General features: G+C 38.8%; 1 protein-coding gene across 1 annotated transcript in view; it reads right to left on the reverse strand.

The window, feature by feature from the left end:
• Positions 1-17,822, reverse strand: part of KIAA1328 (KIAA1328 ortholog) — a 173,373-nt gene that overhangs the window by 55,851 nt on the left and 99,700 nt on the right. The window contains exon 7 of the mRNA XM_033086007.1: positions 1,816-2,501. Coding sequence (XP_032941898.1) covers positions 1,816-2,501 — 686 coding nt within the window. The remainder of the gene's footprint in view (positions 1-1,815; positions 2,502-17,822) is intronic.

A 17,822-nucleotide genomic window follows, 5' to 3' on the forward strand; every position in this document is an offset into this window, starting at 1 on the left:
AAACAGAACTGTGATGCCTAACAGATTTACCTCTAAATATCAAACATTTAATTCTAAAGATACTGAAATATTTTTTAGAAAAAACATGTTATATTCTAGCTGTTTTCATAGAAAGAATATGGCAAATCTGGCTTCATATGTACTTCTGAGAAGAGATCACAAAATACTAAGTCCTCACATTGATCATATATGACTTTTCTCCATAGAATTCTTTTTAGGTAACTAAAGCTCTGTAAACCATAAAGGAATTTTTTCCAGAAAAAAAAAAGTAGCTATAATAGATATAATGGTACTAACAACCACATCATTACAGATATTTAAGATGCATTTTTTTCTGAACTTACACCTCCAAACCTGAAAAATTTCCATTAGAAAAAAAATCCACCAAAAAACTCAGTTTGCATGTCCTTCATATCTACTTGTTTTTCATTAGAGGGATGCATGCATAGAATTAAGGCATTTGATGATTAAGAATCCATCTGTTCCTACTTAATTCTCACCTGAAGTCACAATCCTTTGTTAGCGACCTCAGTCATTTTCAACACGCACATTTCCTCTAAGAGAGATACTTTTAAAGCCACACAAACACATTATTTTCAATGTAAACAACAATCCAAGAAGACAAACAAAAGACCACCGAGATTACAGTACTCTCTTTTACAGTTTGAAAAGTAACTGGGGGGTTGAAATGAGGAAAGGAAAGTGATGCATTCCTCCTCCATGGTGGTTACAGCACACAGATGTAGGAAGGGGTCATCTAATGCACACTCTCAGGGAGTGCTGTCAGCAGCTGCCATATTAAAACTGTATAGAAATATCCATTCCTATGAAACACTCCTGCAGCCTCTTCCAAAAGACTGCAGATTTCTCTATTGTTTTTCCTTCCTAATGCTGAAATGCTAGTACCCAGCTGAGTTACAGTGGCTAATTTAACCTGTCTCCATTCACTGTCCTGCTCACTTCAACATCATGCAAAAAAACCCAGTTGTTCCCTCTTTCTCAAAGACTCTATTTACATTGCCAGAGAAGTGTAACCTTCTGCAACAAGTTCACAGGCCTTTCAAGACACATCTCACATTTCTATGGCTGATCCATCTCCAAGTTTTAAGCACATATTTGTGCCTCAGTCTTGGCATTCTCCCTTTTCACTAACATCACTGGAAAGAAAATGTCTTTGCTACACTGAGCTCCCTTCCTCTTCCATAAATATAAGGGGGAAAAATATATATTCCATACTTAAAAATATATACATGCACACACACATATATATATATGTGTGTGTGTGTATATATGTAATGATCTCCTTATTTTCTGTAAAACACACTCCTCCCAGTCCTGGAAATACTGGAATATCTGGAAATACTGGACCTAGCAAGGTGCAACACTTCAAAACTGACCTTTCCAAGGAAAGAAGGAAGAAGGAAGAATGCCACAGCTATGTCATCCAGGGTGACACTGCCCTAATGCCAAATGTCTGTATTCCTCTCAAGCGCCTGCACTTAGATTAACCTCTCATTTTCTTCTACTGCTTCTCTTTTCCAACCTAGTCTTTTAGCAGTGCTTTTCCTCTGCCTTTCTTTCTACCACATACTGTTTTCCTCTGCCTGCCTTCCACAGCTGTCATGCTGTTTCTCAACAGTATACACTAACATACTAAAAGCTCTTCTCCTCTGAATCACTCTTAGAAATTGTGCCATAAGCCTTAAATTTTATTCCATCTATTGTCTTGTTCTATTCTCCCATTTAAATCAACTATTGCCTGTGCACTCATTAGAAATCTTAGAATTTTTTTTAAACTGTAAGTCTCAAAATCACCTGTTATAATCCAGACGAGATTGGTGTAGCTGCTGTTGTTTCAGGAGCAGTTTTGCTTCTTGCTTAGTCAATAAATGTTGGAGTCGCTCCTTTTCAATTTCCAGCTCCATTTTTTGAAGAAGCAGCTTCTGCCTTCTTTCTTCATACAACCTTTTGGCCAGCTCTGTTTCCTTAGGTTCCGAGTCCGTGCTGTGTTTCAGCCCAGAACCTGGACAGTGCCTGGAATGATCACAGGTTTTGTGAACTGTCCCAGACTGGTTTCTGAGTACCTGGCTGACATAGCAGCTCTCTTCCACACTCCCTGAGCTCCCCACGTGCCTCCAGGCACAGCCATGACTCACTTGCTGAGGGCATGTGCTCTGAAATTCACTTGCTCTCTGGTCCATCTCCTGAGCTTGCTTTACATGGTGAGGGCTCCTCTGCTTGGCTGGGGAAATCACGTTGTTGCACTTTCTGTGGAAGTCATTTTCCATTGGATACTCCTTCAGACACTCCTGATGGTTGTAGTGCATTTCAGTCCTGTAATCATGGTTATTCCTGCAAGGCTGAGACAGCACAGCACGGGCTGGGCTTCCAGCCTTCGGTGCTCTACTGCTCTGATGAAGAGTCCAAGGTCCCCCAACACTCAAGTAGGAGCTGTCCAGCCCCAAAGAGGGCTGTTGGCACAAGGTCTTCTTACTGGATACCTGCAATAGGAGAAACAATTCCCTGTGAATCACTAAAATTAATATTTGTTCACCATTTACCCTTGGCAAACAAGTTCTCTTTGAAACAGAGCTGCTGGTCCATGTTGATGGACATACAGCCAAACCCGACAAAATGTTTACCAGAACACAGACACAAATCTGCTATCAAATCTACATTTCATTCCATCTACACAAGTGTAATAAATGTAAAACTGCTGTCTGCAGGATCCTCAGCATAAAATGAGTCACTTCAGAGTATCAAGTAGTTGTGAGCATCTAGGGTTAAATAAAATCAACTTGAAGAGTGGCAAAAAACCTTAAATGTTAAGGTTTGGAAATGTTTAATTTTGAATACCAAGCCAAAAAATCCATTCAGCCACTATAAATACTCTTTGATTGGCTATTACACAGCAGGAGATTTGATGTAAAACATTTCACCTTGCACTGAATGGTATATTACTTACCGCTGGAAATTTGATGAGAGTTTTTGAAATATCTTTACAGAAACACAGATAAAAACCAACTACTTTCTGTAAAAAATGGTTGTACATCAAAAGCTGTCATTTAAATACAAAACATGTTTAAATACAGCTATAAACGTAAGTGATTTTTCAATTAAGCTGTGCAAGTGATTATAGTCTGATAAAACTCTGAAGAAAGCAAGCAAGTGTAATTCACATTCGTCAACCCAGTATAAGCAAATTCTAGTGGTTTTGTTATAGTCATGGATATTATGTAATAGACATCACAATCCTAGTTACATCCTGGAGTATCTTTGCACTAAGGTTCATCTATGCAGTTAAGTACTTGAGCTTTTATGCACATCACAGGAGTGCAACAGGCACATACATTTCTTTTGCTAGAACTGTGCATTAATTTCAATAACAAACTAAATTTAAGCTCCTCCAGCCTTTGGGACCTTCCACAAAGATATGGGCCTTTTTAATTACAGAAGCCAGATTTGTAAAAGATAGCAAAACCACTGCAGTGTAAGTAGTTTAGAAGAGAAATATGGAATCCACTGATGAAAAAAGAAAAAAAAAAAAGAATTATTTTCCCTCTGGGAATGCTTACAATAGCTAGGTATTGTGCATACAGAGTGCAAGACAGTCAGTCAGACCCAAAACACTCGAATTTAGGAATGCAAGCAAGTGTCCAGTAATGATTAGAAGAGAGATATAGCACAAATCTACGCAACATTTATATGTATAATTTAGATTCTTTTTTAATAAATAAACAAAATACCAAATATACTCAGCTGCCCTTCAAGACAACCAATTACAAGTTTCTTGTAGGCTTCACAGAATGTAAATTAATGTGGATTAGCACCTGAATACTGATATTTTATTATTTCCAGTTTTGTGCATACAAATATATCTTCTCTGCCATGTGATTGAAAGCCAAGGATGTCATGTTTTGCCCCAAAGGGCCCAGTGAGTTGGAGGCATTTGCATTAATGTCAGTGCTAAATGTCTGAGGAAAGTCTGGTGCTTGGACTGGGTGAAAAGTGCAGGACACTAAAATATTTTAAAGTCAGAGGGGCTGGCAGGGCAACTGAGCAGAAATGCAACATGCTGCCAAAAAGACGAAGTTTTGTTATTTATTATTTGTAGCATGCCATCCTTGTCGGCAATATTTTCTAGACAAATAAAGGCTACAGAGCCCTTTTAATATGAATTAGACAATACAGAAAGGATGAGGCAGTCTCTCATTTCCCACATCACCTGCTTCTGGTTATAGAGCATTTAGGGCACCTACAGGAAGAGACTTTCAAGGTGGAGGGCTTCCCAGTCCCCATGGACAGCAGAAGGTCTCAGACTTGAAGATATTCTTAGAGTATCCTATTAGGGCTGGCAGTGTAGGGTGGTCACACAAAGCAAACACCTGTCTTTCTGCAGCCCATAAATAGTAGTTAAAAAGAACACACATAAAAAAAAAGGAAACTCAAAAGATGAAATGTCTGAGAAGATCTTTATTTTAGCAGTTCTGCTAACTGGAGAGACAAGAGAATGTTAAGAAATCTAAGCACATGAATGAAGATGTTACAAAATAATCATCAGGTTTAAGAATAAAGGTCCACATTGCAAATTAACTTCATGACTGAGACTCTATTAAGAGTCCCTAAAGGCCCTAAAAGAGAGGTACCAGTTAGCATTTGTTGACCTTGGCTGCCATTAAGTCTGCCCTGATGGTCTCAGAAATGGCATTGACATTTAAAGACTTCATAACAAGGCAGAGAAACTTTAATGTTATTTCACAGTTACAATATGTTTGCAGGGGGGAAAATTCTCATTAATGTCATTGAATGTGAGTGGGATTTTTTTATTCCTTCAGAAGGAGGAGGTCATGTTAGGCAGAAGACTGAGCTCCAACATGTCTTTGATGGCTACTCAGCACTTTGCAGGGTCTAACTCCAAAGAAAAATTAACTATTTGGGAGTCTGAAACTAGTCAACAATTCTTTTAGAAATCTGTGGGTTTTCTGCTAAAGTCTTAATTGATAATACAGCTGGATGATAGACATTGCAGGGCAAATGGACTGACATTTACACAGATGTGGGGTCAGAAGAGACCTGCGTGTGACACGACAGATCTGCAAAATGCAGGCCAGGTAAAGGGGAAAAGTAGAGGAAAAAAATATTCTAAAGACCCACCTACTACTGTGAGTCGAAAGACACACAAGCATAAGGAATCAGGTAATTTTACAAGATGAGTTTAAGAAAGATACTGCCTATGGGACACATGGAAACCATGACGGACCATGATGGAACAGCTGTGCTTTTCTCCTCCACGGAGCTCTTCCAGGCTTGCTGTGCTGTATTTAAAGACACAAGTTCCGTTAACTGAGGCTTAAACAAACTCAGACTGCTCCTTGTAAGAAAAGGAGTTAATAAGACTTGATTAGATGTGAAACTCTTCTGAAACAAAGAGATACTAAAAATGGTCCTAATAATCTTTAGAAGGATTTAAAGACGGTGACGTGTGGAGGTCTACAAAGTCTTTACTGCAACCCCAGTAATTTTTGCTCAGGGATTCAGCGCAGAGCTTAAACAAACATCCAGTCCTTAAAACTTCCTACGAACAGACAAACAGTGCACCAGTTTTATGCATGCAGCATTATGATCTCTGCAAATTGTTCTTAAATGCAACTTGTGTGCTTTGCAGTTCTAATTCACAGCGCTGGCAGAGGAAGCAGAGTTACAGCACAAAGGGCTTTGTACTGCAAGGGATGAACTAGTAACTGAGCATATCTTTACAATATTAGCACAGGCAAGGTCCTGACAGATTTTATTACATGTACAAACATGTTTAAGAAACAGCCCAGAAACCTTGAGAAGTCCTGCACTCTGAGGGACAAAGCTGGGGTCCCAGCAAAATACAATGCTGTTAGAGTGCAGGGCAAAATTGCAAGAGATGCTTAACAGTGTTAAGAGTTTAGTTCATAGCACCCAGGTTTGTAGTCTTTAGCTGAAATATGTCTGAATACAGGCAAAAGGGACAATGAACTAAAATATTTCTCAGCTGTATCTTGAGGCTGTTTCTCTAATCTGGATTTTCAGCTCAGGAGTTTCTTTTAGTGGGGTAGAAAGAGTGGAAGGAACATGTTGATTCAGAACTAATCTGTTGTGCTGATCTAAATGTGGATCCTGAAGAAAACCAAGCAGAATTAACAGAAGCAGCAACCAGAGGAGAAATACAGAGAATTAAAGATTTTTAAAGATGACGCAGAGACTACCATACACAGAAACACCTTCAAGAGCACTAAGGGCATCTACTTAAGATTCTTCCCCAGTGTAGTTGTTCTTTGGACATGGTCAGCAAACACTATTAGGAGAAATTTCTTCACTGGAAGCATTGGCACAGGCTGTCCAGGGCAGTGGTAAAGTCACCAGCCCTGGAGGCATTTAGGAGACGTGCAGATGTGGTGATTAGTTAGTAGTGGGCTTGGTAGTGCTGGGTTAATGGCTGGACTCAGAGGTGGTTTCCAGCCTAAACAATTCTGTGTTTCCATCAGTGACCCAGCTGGCACCCTCACTAAGGTACACAACGTAAACTTGGAACTCAGTCACCACTCTGAATGGTTGATATATGGGTCTCATCTGAATAAAGTTTGGCTTTAGGTTTCAGGTCTATCAACAGCATAAGCACTTGCTTTTGTCAGCAAAATAAGGAGGATATATTATAAATAAGCTCAGACATTTGGGCAACAGAAATGCTGTTTGTAAGAACAATTACATCAAATTATAGGACTATCTGAAGTACCTTACTAGTGATTAAGGAGCTACTCTTTCCAAGAATCTGTAAGAATTTATCAGGGAGAATGAAAAAGCATAAAGATTTTAAAGTGGATTTGTAGGATCTACTGAAGTCTATAAATTTTTTCTTTAACTCATATAATCGTTTGTTAAAATCTGTACCATAAATAACCCAATATCAGTTATTACAAAGTGCCATGTAATAGTACAGCAACTGTCTCTGTCACTACCTAAGATAAATACAGTAGATAACTCCTAAGGTAAGACGACCATTTTTCAAGCAAGAAACAAAGCACTATTTTCTGTAGAAATTATGTATAGCTATGATTGCCATATTCCACTGAATAAAACAAGTGGTCTCAAACGAAAGATACCATGAATGACAGTCACCAACCTGTATTTTTCCTGTAAAAATCTACTGAACTCAATATACTGAACAGGCATAGCTAAAAAAAAGTAATATCACATCACAAAAAAAATGAATCTATAGCTGCTAGCTGACAGCAGAGGAACACCTCCGATGTTTGTGCTGCCTTCAGTATTTTTTCTCCTCTTTGTTAAGAGAGTTTGAGCCGGCATGCCAGGTGCACAGAAAACCTGCATTCAAAGTAGCATGTGAGCATTTGCTGGCGCTTAGCTTTAAGTGTATATTTTGCATTCATAAACATGCCACCCTTCTTCTCCAGCTACCCAAACACTGTAGATAATCTCTAACAAAGGCTCCCATTTCAGATCTGCAGACTGGTTTTATGCTGCCTGATAAGACAGTTAATAATAGAGTGCTCCAAGAAAACTAAAGAGAGGTGTCTGCGTGCCAAGTCTTGGAAGTCACAGCGAGCAAAATGCCCATTAAGCCCACACGGTACCCACATGAGGCAGTGCAGTACCCGGCCACTAAATTTAAGCAAACATGTTTGCTTTTCTAAACAAAACTGTATCATTCCTGTTTGCACTATAGAAAAATGCCACTACACTAATCTTGACAGCACAGGTCCAACTATTAAGATTCAATGTGCTGCCAACATTATAAAAATAATAAAAAAAAAAAAATCCCAATCTTCTGACTTCAATTTTTTACTTCTGCCCTTTATTTTACTGAAGAATCAGTAGTTCAAGACCTAGATAAATATTTCAAAAACTATACTATTTGTGAGCAGAGCAGGTCACTACCATTTCCCAGTGCATTTGGAGTTCATGTGAAATAAGGGCAAAAGAGTGATGAGCTGCATTTTTAACATGGGCATATACAGAATAGTTGTCTAGCTGATAGAGAATGTGTAATGCAACATCTGCACCGTACGCCTTGCCAAAGCCCATCCCAAATAAATGTAGTGCATTCTCCCTAGTGCAATTAACTCTTGTACTCTGGCAGGTTGTGCTAGAAGATCATCAAGGTAGATTACCTTCCAGCATATGAACTAAATACTTACAGGTGTTATATCATCAGTTATTACTTACAAACTTCTGCATTTAACAAGACATCCAGGCAAATGAATGATCTAATTTATGAATTATTTATAAGAATTTCACAGCATGCTCCTGGCGTCATCCATGGCCTTTTCCAGGTCATATGACACCAATTAGAGCTGAATTTTAAATTATTCAATAACCTGAACTCTCTTGTCATTTAACATATAGATATCAATGCAGTAAACAAGTTAAGTCTAATGGGCCCTGGAGGTTTGCGTTCCTCCACCCATCAGCAGCAGAGGCTGTATGCTACCACTGGAATAGAAAATAATAGAATGCAGCAGTCAAAAACATTTGCAAGGTTTTAATAAGTTATTTTGCCTCCCTTAGGGATTTTAGTATAACTTACAAGCCCTGAATCTAAAATATATTAAAGTCCTTAGCTATGTGCTTTTAAAACAAAATTAGGACATAGCAAAAGAGCAAGTCTGACACTAACCCTAATTTAGGCCCTTAATTTGAAATGTAGTGGAAATTATGGAGTAAGCAAGATTTACTACGCACAACTCATTACCTCCAGGCTCTCCTACAGTAGAGCCAAAAATAGCCCCTCTCCCAACAGAGATACACCTGCCTATAAAGATAAGGCTACACAGAGGGAAATGGAAATGGTAATTTAGCCGTGATCAGTTGACAGGTGCACCTCTACTCCTCATCATGTGGGTGGCAAAATGACTTCCACCATTCTTCTGTCCAAACAGCACTGAAGACACCAGTGATGTAAAACCCATCAGGATTTGGGTACTGGCTTCAAGACATAATACTTCAGAGGGGTTTAATGTTGCTCTACATCATAAAAAAAGTACATGTAACACCCTCCAAAGCACAGACACAGTAAAAGATATCTTAAAACCATTGTGCACAATGACTACAAGAAGAACATATCAACAACAAAGATGATGAGACGAACAGCACCATTAGATATTTTGCTCTGCCTCAGTGCAAAGTCGCATGAAATGGTGGCAAGCACACCACGTCCTGGCTCCGAATCTCATGAGCCTGTGAGCATGACACCCTGTCCACTGCTGATCCACCCTGAGAAGTTCAAGTCATATGGTAGAAAACTCAGAGATTGGGTGTGCTCAGTACAAGCCTAAACTCTGCCTAGTACTAATATTTTTTATATATTTTTAGAGTTTCAGGTTTCTGAAGGCTGCTAAACTGCAGACCCACACCTCCAGATGGTGACTTGCAGACCCCTGTCTTGGAGGACCCAGCAACCTCACTCATCCTGCATACACATTTCCTTTGTCCACTGCTTTGCAAGGATTAAAAAGTTTACTGAGATCTATCCAACACTAAAAGAAACAGATAGAAAGGGAGATGCTCAGCTTATCCATTTAAACACTAGCAAGAAGTTCTCTAGCTACTGCTGTCAAGATAAATGCCAAAAAAACGATGTTGAGAAAACATCATGCCAAATAAGTAAAAACACACGTATCCAAAATGTCTAGCCAGATTAGCAAGAATAAGGATTTAGATAAAGAACACAGCACTGGATTTTCTGCTCCCTGACCTTATCATAGGAGGGTGCTGCAACAGAGTTCTCCATGGTTTTTTAAACTTTTAAAACTTTTTAAGAAAAATAGCAGAAAGGGGAGAAAAAAGACAACTGCCTAATCTCTCAGCACACATTTTAAGAACATACAAAAATAGCTATAAGGGATTTTATTTTGGTTGGCAGCCAGATTTAGCTGCATTGCTACACTGGGCAGCATTTGATTATTTCACATTAAGGGTAGTAACATGTTGGACGATAAGAGGGAAGTTCATATTGGTTTTCATTAAAGAGTAATATCTACCATGTATTTGGTTTTTCAAGGTAACTTTTTCAAAGTTACTTTAAAAAGCAAACAGTTTTCCACTTGGAATCACAAGTTTAGCATATCACAGGCTACACATGTTCCCAGCTATTACCAGTCCCTTTAGAATTCAATCAACATTTGCTCTAAAGTCATGCTTTCATACCTCCAGACACAAGACAAAAGGGCAAATATACTGTGACCCTTCTAAATAGCCCTGATTACTGTGATCAAACAGAAGCCATATACTGATTTGGAGAAGCAGATGAAGAGTTTGATGTATGAAGATTACTGCAGAAGTAGACATTGAATCAGCATTTGCCAACATGCACTTCACCATGACAGCCAATATCACCTTTCCCCTGTTTGCAGTAGGGATACTTCTGGTACCCACTGACCAGGGATGAATTGTAAGTAACAGCCACTGTTCACTCTGAAAATTACAAAGTTTTACTTCCTTCAGGTGTCTCCTAGAGCATCCCTGGGGTATGGATGAAGGCTTTGAAATACTTTTGCTACACAAAGAAAGGAATAGATGACATCTAGGAATTAAAAGCACATTCAGAAGTAGGGACAGTGTTTTGGGGAAAAGAAGAAAAAAAAAACCAAAACAAACATAAAGTTATTTAAATAATAAAGAAATCCCACACATGCAGAAGCAGAAAATGTTTTGATTTTAGGAGTGGAAAGGTGTGCCTAAGCGAGTGCATTCTGTCAGGAGTGTCCTTGCACTAAGAGCTAGACAGCATTTAGATTCTGCTAATGATCCCATCTCTGGGAAATAATTCATAAAAAGTAAACAGTAATTTTCATATGCCTGCCCTTTTGATCTTACATTTGTAGGGAGTATCCTGAGGCTAGCTGTGGGCGCCCTTGTGGCTCTGGCTGATTGACCTCTAATCTGCCCCTCAAGTAACGATCATGCCAAGGAATGACAACAAGAGTTGCAGACATTTCAATGCAACCCCATTAAAGACAGACTGACTCACTTCATCTTGTCAAAGAAGAAGTTTCACACAAGAAATAAAAGCTTTTTAGAAGGACTCTTTTATTTTGTAATGATGCTGCTCTTCGGAACAAAGACTGGAACAAGACTAATGCAGCAGGACCTGACTGGTACAGAGTTTTACATTAACTGGCAAATGCTAATGCAAGACACAGTAACGTGGTGAATAGTCTTTGTAGTAGAAAATAAACAGTGTCTTCTAAAAGAATCAAGTCAGAACCATAATACCTGACCTCTCTACATTTCAAAAAAGTAGAGATACTATTTATAAGACAGCAGTTGTCTAACTGCTCACAGTCTCATCAGGAACACAAGGCTGTGAGCTTTGAGATCCAAGCCTGTGTGGGTTTTTTACCCCGTGCTAATCCTAAGTAAACACAAAAGGGGTCCTTGTGTCTCTCTCACTGGGTATGAAGGTGAGAGAGGAAACTGCCAGTCCAGAGCAGGTGACATCCAGAAACTTACTGTCATGCCAAAACTTGCTACCATGCCAAGGTGACCAATTTACTGAAACAATGGAGTGAAGAAACTAACAAACTAACCTGCTGGAATCCAAAGAAATGGGAGCACAGACTATTTCCTATATTAGAGTAACAGTGAACAAGCATGCATGCTCCCAACACACTGCAACAATGCAACAGAGAGATAAATAAACAGGAAGAAATAGAGCATTAGAGTTGCCACCAAAGTGCTTAGAACACTAAGTTGTACCTGAATGGTGGCACAACTCTGTATATTACATACATATTATGCTTCCACTTCCTGCTTCAGTCTTTCCATAGTTCATATCCTCGATCTTGTCAGATTCTCTTGCCTTAGCAAGAAGTCAACATCTTAATTTACAGTTACATAAGAAGAGCGCTCTACAAATTGAAAGGATTTGAACTTTTTTGATTAAAAACATATGTAGCTGGAAGTTTTGTGCACAACACAACCAGTCCTGAGGAAGTTACACCTGAGTTACCTCATAATCTGTTACCTACTCTAACAGTCTCTGAATTGGACACGAGTCCCTGAGACCTCTGAGCAACACAGGCAAATGATGTCATGGGAGTCTGGAAGGCTCACCTTGCTGAACATAAAAATTGAAGGTACTCTTGGCATATAGCTGTGGTTTCAGTGAGAGATTAAATGTTTTCTCTTTGGCAGGCTTGTAGTATGTCAAACAGGTACATAAATTAACTTATGAAAGACTGTATGCAAAGTTGAATCAAGGAATAGGAACAGGCATGGAGCAAATAGCAATATCTCATTCCCGGGGTAAACCAGCTGCTGCCTTTTGGAGCTCACCCTGAAGATGTTGACTCCACAACATTCCCACCACTCTTGAAACGCCACAATGTCCCAGCAGACATTCCATGTATGGCTGAGGCTCCTTAAGAGCTGAGGGCATTCTGAAGTGGGTTTAGTACTGTTGGAGGTGGCAACCGCTGACAGAGGGAAATGACCTCTGATATATCAAACTACAAAGATCAACTTCCTCTTGACCTATGGAAACTGATCTTTTACAGTCTTGCTTAATACCATAAAGTATAGCAATATTGTCATAGCTATTATTTGCATAAAATGGTGCTAGATGTGTTGTAGAGCAGTTTGACAGTCCAACCTGATGGGTCTCAGCTGCAGAATATTGATATAAAGGCTCTTCTATAGTAACCAGAGGCCATTAGGTTGTCTGAATGGACATCCATCACTACCAGCTTGTGTGAAGAAGAACATTAAGTTAAAAAGGCATGACCAAGAATAAATTGAAAGGCCCTTCACTACTCCAGGGCAGCAGTGACTTTGTGAGGCAATCGCTTTTACTCTGTGGCACTGCAGTCTGGACAGATAGACCAAGTAAAACCATCCACAGGTTTACTAAAGTGACTTAATTTCATACAGCTCTCAGTCTCAGCAACTGCAAGAGCCAGAGGAAAGGACGTCTTTGCACAAAGCTGGGCCTTGGTCATAGGTACACAAAAATATACAACGTAATTAAGTAAGTGATCATAGTCTCATATTAATAATTAGCAAAACATTGTGTCCTGCTTACAAGCTGCAGGACAGGCATATGGAAGGACAGTTTCCAGTTGTGAACCCCTACATTACTGCAGATGTGGACCTTCCTTTAAATAGAGAACCTTTATTTTGTTGTGTTGTGCCAATTTAAGAGCTCTGTTGTGATGAGCAGGCACTCCACACCTCATTTGAGCCATTTCCAACCAGTATCCTAACCAAGATGAATACAAAAAAAGAAAAACTCTCTTCCCCACATGATAGCAATTAATGTAGCACATATAAGACACCCAAAATTTGACCTTAATTATTCTCAAGAAGGCAACCAATTTGTGATGGGAATTTTTTTTCCCAGGGTAAACCCTAGAAGTTTTTGGTTTTATATTTTACCTTTCCTCTGGTTCATCCTTCCCCACTTTGTGAAGTCAATCTGCACAGTAAGTCTGAACAAATGCTGAAAGCTGAAACAGCCCATGATGCAGAAAGCAGAGACAGGCCACGATGCCAAAAGGTATAAATTTTTGAAGTTCTGACAAAATTCTAATGCCAAGTTGAACCCTCTATCTGGGTTCCCAGGCCACTTCTTTGGACAGAGTTAGTTAATAAATGTATTCTGATTACCAGGCTTAAGCCTTTCTTATTCCATCTGAAAGAGCTGCACTTCAGCTCTCCTCCTTAAACTCTGGATTCAACAAAGAATAGTAACGCTTTGAGGCTGAAAATCTCTAAAACCACTCAGTGCCAACTTTAACGGGAGCAGAATTAGGTCAACAGTAAAATTCACTCCCTCCAGGAACAGAGTTTGAACCATCCAGTTGAACAGAGAAGAAATTCTCACCGCATGTTTTCATATCTGTAAAGTCCCTTGGGATTTGTAAATAGTAAAAAAAAAAAAAAATTGCAAATATTGTTGTAGAGCAGAAAGTGCTACCCTACTAAAGGAGCAAAAAACCAGATTGAATATCCCTCATAGGTACATATTAAATAACTACATCTTTTAAGTGTCACAAATTTGATGGGGGAAAAGACATGAAGTCACAAGTATTCAGAAGAACTGAGTGGGAGGCGGAAAACAAAGGAAGGGAGAAGAGTAAGGAATAAACCTGAATCACATTGGTTCAGTCAGGTATTTAAAATGAGTTTTCTTTAATTAGCTGAACTGTAATACAAATTAAAACTGAATTCCTTGTTCATAGTATATTCATTGGAGGGGAGGGGATGCAGCTGGCTATTTCCAGAGCAGTTCAATCTAGTCCAGTTCTGCAGGACTGAACACGAGCCAGTTTCCATCCTTCTCAAAAAGACCAAAAAGCAACTTGGCAGCAAAGAGTCTGACTGCAAGCTCCATCTCAGAAATTCTTATGAAGCACGACAAACCTGTGGCAATTGTGACTAAACTCATCATTGCATATTATTTAAAGTCTTCATGCCTGACATTCAAGTCTTTTATTATGCTTTACATGTCCAGGAAAAGAAGCTGTAGACACAGGGCAGAAATGAAGGCTTTAATACCGCAGCGGATCGCTACGTGATGAGTAAAAGGAGTTTGGTCCCACACCGTATTTTTGGCATGAAATGTTAAACTGGATTGATTATAGAATTTCCCCTTGTTTTTGAAATCTTTTGCTTTCTGATGGCAGAACTGTTGATGATACAAATGCCCAAGCCCAGCTTTCAGTCTGGATAATGACCAGAAGCAAAGTAATCACATCTCTTGGATCAGTGTCTGTCTCATGATACGAGATAAGATTAATAGTTTCATGCTGATTTGCCATTTCCTAGAGTAGTGTTAAATTACAAATTTACAGGGGGGTGGGAGGGGATGTGTACCATATGAAACTCTCAGAAAAGGGCAAAACCAAAGCACAGTTATCATAAGATAAAACCATAAAACAATCACAGCCCTTGGGGGACCAGAAGCTCTGTGCAGCCTCTCATGTGTCAGATCATCACAGGGTGCCTGGTTATTTCATGATAAGATTATCTAATGTTAATCTCACCACTAGAATTGCCTGCAATAAAAATGCTACAAACTTTCTAATTTTAATTATTGGCTTCCTGAAGATAACTACTTCAATTCTGTTTGGAAAAAAAAAAAACCAACAAAAACACTCCCTATGCTTTCTCTGAAGCTGGAGTACTTCAAATACCAAAACTGTGAATTTGATTATTTTCCATGTCTTTATTTCTGTGATTATTAACTCCTCTCTTCCCTTCTATTTTCACCCAGTCACTGTGACATAGAACAGTAAGTGCCTATAGGATAACACAATTTCTTCCATTTTATTTCACAAACTACATCAAAAAAGTGCAAAATACCTCAAAAGAAAAACAGAAGGCACCTATAAATAAGCATTCTTGAAGTAATGCAGAAGGGAAAACTTTTCCTAAATAAAAATTGTCAACATGATGACCTTAACATTAGCTAGCAGAAGTGGCAACTCTGACTGCAACAATTCCAACAGTAGAAGCATACGAGCTAATTCCCTAGGGAAGATTTCTGTGGAGCAATTTCTTCAGAATCCACCACTAACATACTGAAGAGATAATCTCAGGTGTTAGTTACATTAACTGGTGTTGTAACACATGCACACACAAACACCCTCCTTGCAATGTAATTCTTATACCTGCAAAGCTTTTATAGCAAATAAATCCTTCCCACTACCCCAATGCACAGTGGCAAATGATTGCAGAGCAATACATGTCATTTACTGTCATAGGACTGCAGACAAGAACTTTCAGAAGGAGGTACTGTGCAAAAATCCTCTAGAGAATTAGTTTTTGGGGGCAATGGAGGTCCTCAGGAACACAGTATTAAATGAGAGGGGGGAAAAAAAGCCACACATAAGGACTCAGATGAACTCAAGAACCTTCCACTGCATAAACTTGATCTGGTCCAAAACCATGATGTCACCGGGGACCCTCACTAACTCATTAACAGCATACAGTTTGGGTCTGATGCTACATTTTCCATCAAACCTTATTATTATTGAATTAAGACTTCATGTTACAACAAACAAGTTTCTCACAAGAGTTCCAACCTGGTAAAACCAAATAAATGTCCTAATCACACTGCCTTTGGATACTATTCTATTGGAGACTATGTAATTTTCTGTAAATGAAACTAGAGAATAAGAACAGTTGAAGCAATTTAAAAAATAGATTTGTCATTTTACTCACTGGTATGATACAATTTGCTTATACATCAGTTATTTTATATATGCATACATAATCTATTGTCTGCATTTTCCTTGTGCTTTTAGCATAAAAATGGTTAGAGAAAAATCTAGATGTATATTTCTCCTGAGTTCACCAGTTCCTGCTGTTTGTTTCTCACCTGAAGTCATAATCCTGTCTTTGACATCATAATCATTTGCACAGCCACCAATTGAGATGTCACAAATGGAGGATTATGGCCAGGTGGGGAATAAGCAGCAGGAGCAGTTGAACTCTTAAGAAACAAAAATCTTGTTTTCATGCAAATGTCCTTCATAATAGAGAACAAAAGAACAAAGGCAGAAAGCTACAATGAAGAGAAAAATACTAGAAGCCAGATTGTTTCTAAATACATGATCTCCCTGAAGTCCCCTCCAAGGAGTCAGCTGCCGATTAACAACTGCACAAATCATTACCAAAAAAAAAATCAAAACTTGACATCTGATGATTGAACTCCCCCCACTGCCCCCTCTACACATTTACACAGTTTTCCACTTAAGATTAAATCAGCAGAAATACAAGGCACTTTGAGAGAACTTGTAACCTTTAGAGGTATTTATATATTCCTGGCAGTAACTAAGCACTCTTCTCCTTGCTCTATAGAAGAAGACACTGAGGTCAAAAAATACACAGGACCTCTCTGAATCTCAGTCACAAACAGATTGCTGAACACATTAGGTATTATAAAACTCAGAGCTGAAGTAGCACAAATTCTGGAGGAACAGAAAACCAATAGCTGCAGTTGCAGTCCAATGGGAGGCTGCTGCAGAAGGGCTACTCTGGTTTACCAGTTCCAAGGAGTTAAAAGAATTACGAACTATTTTTATATTTTAAAAAATCATTCATAAATTAATCTGTCTGAAATTGATAGCTAGAATCAATCTGAATGCCAATATAAAGTCACTGGGAAAAAAATTAAATCAAAACTGCAATCTACATCCAAAACATCAGTAACTTTATATGTAAAGAGAAATCCAATCAGCTACACTGATACTGCTCACTTTGTAAGGTTGCTGCAAAAACATCTACCAGGAATAATCCTGTTTTCATTTTGAGTTTCTTTTTTTATTCAGGTTTGGGTAAGCAGTGCTAAATTGAAAAATGCTTAAATTGCCATGTTCTTAGCACTGCTGCTATACCCTTATCAAGAAAATCGGTGTTTCTGCACCAGTCTAATTAAAAAAAACACAAGAAATTCATTTCTGAAAAGTGGGGGGAAAAAAGGACTGTTTCACATACTTGTGTTCTGCTTCATTATTGCTTGTGATGATGCTGAATATATGCCATTAAATGTGACAGCATAGATAGCCTACAGCTCAAACAATTCCATCATCTGCCTGTATTCTGTTCCCACACGGTCTTCTGGACATATCCTGTCCAGATCTTGTCACTGCACAGCAGATGTGGCAGCTCATTCCCTCAGCAGTAGTGCAGGGGAGAAACCTTAGCATGAAAACAGTGCCTTCCCTCCTCTTATTTTCCAGTCTCTAATTTGTGGTGCTGAAGCATCAGGACTGTTTCAAGCTCATTTTAATTGTTCAAATAGTCTGTCTGTAAATAAAAGTGCCATTTGC

This window comes from Catharus ustulatus, chromosome Z, assembly GCF_009819885.2.
Source record: "Catharus ustulatus isolate bCatUst1 chromosome Z, bCatUst1.pri.v2, whole genome shotgun sequence".
Taxonomy (NCBI): Eukaryota; Metazoa; Chordata; class Aves; order Passeriformes; family Turdidae; genus Catharus; species Catharus ustulatus.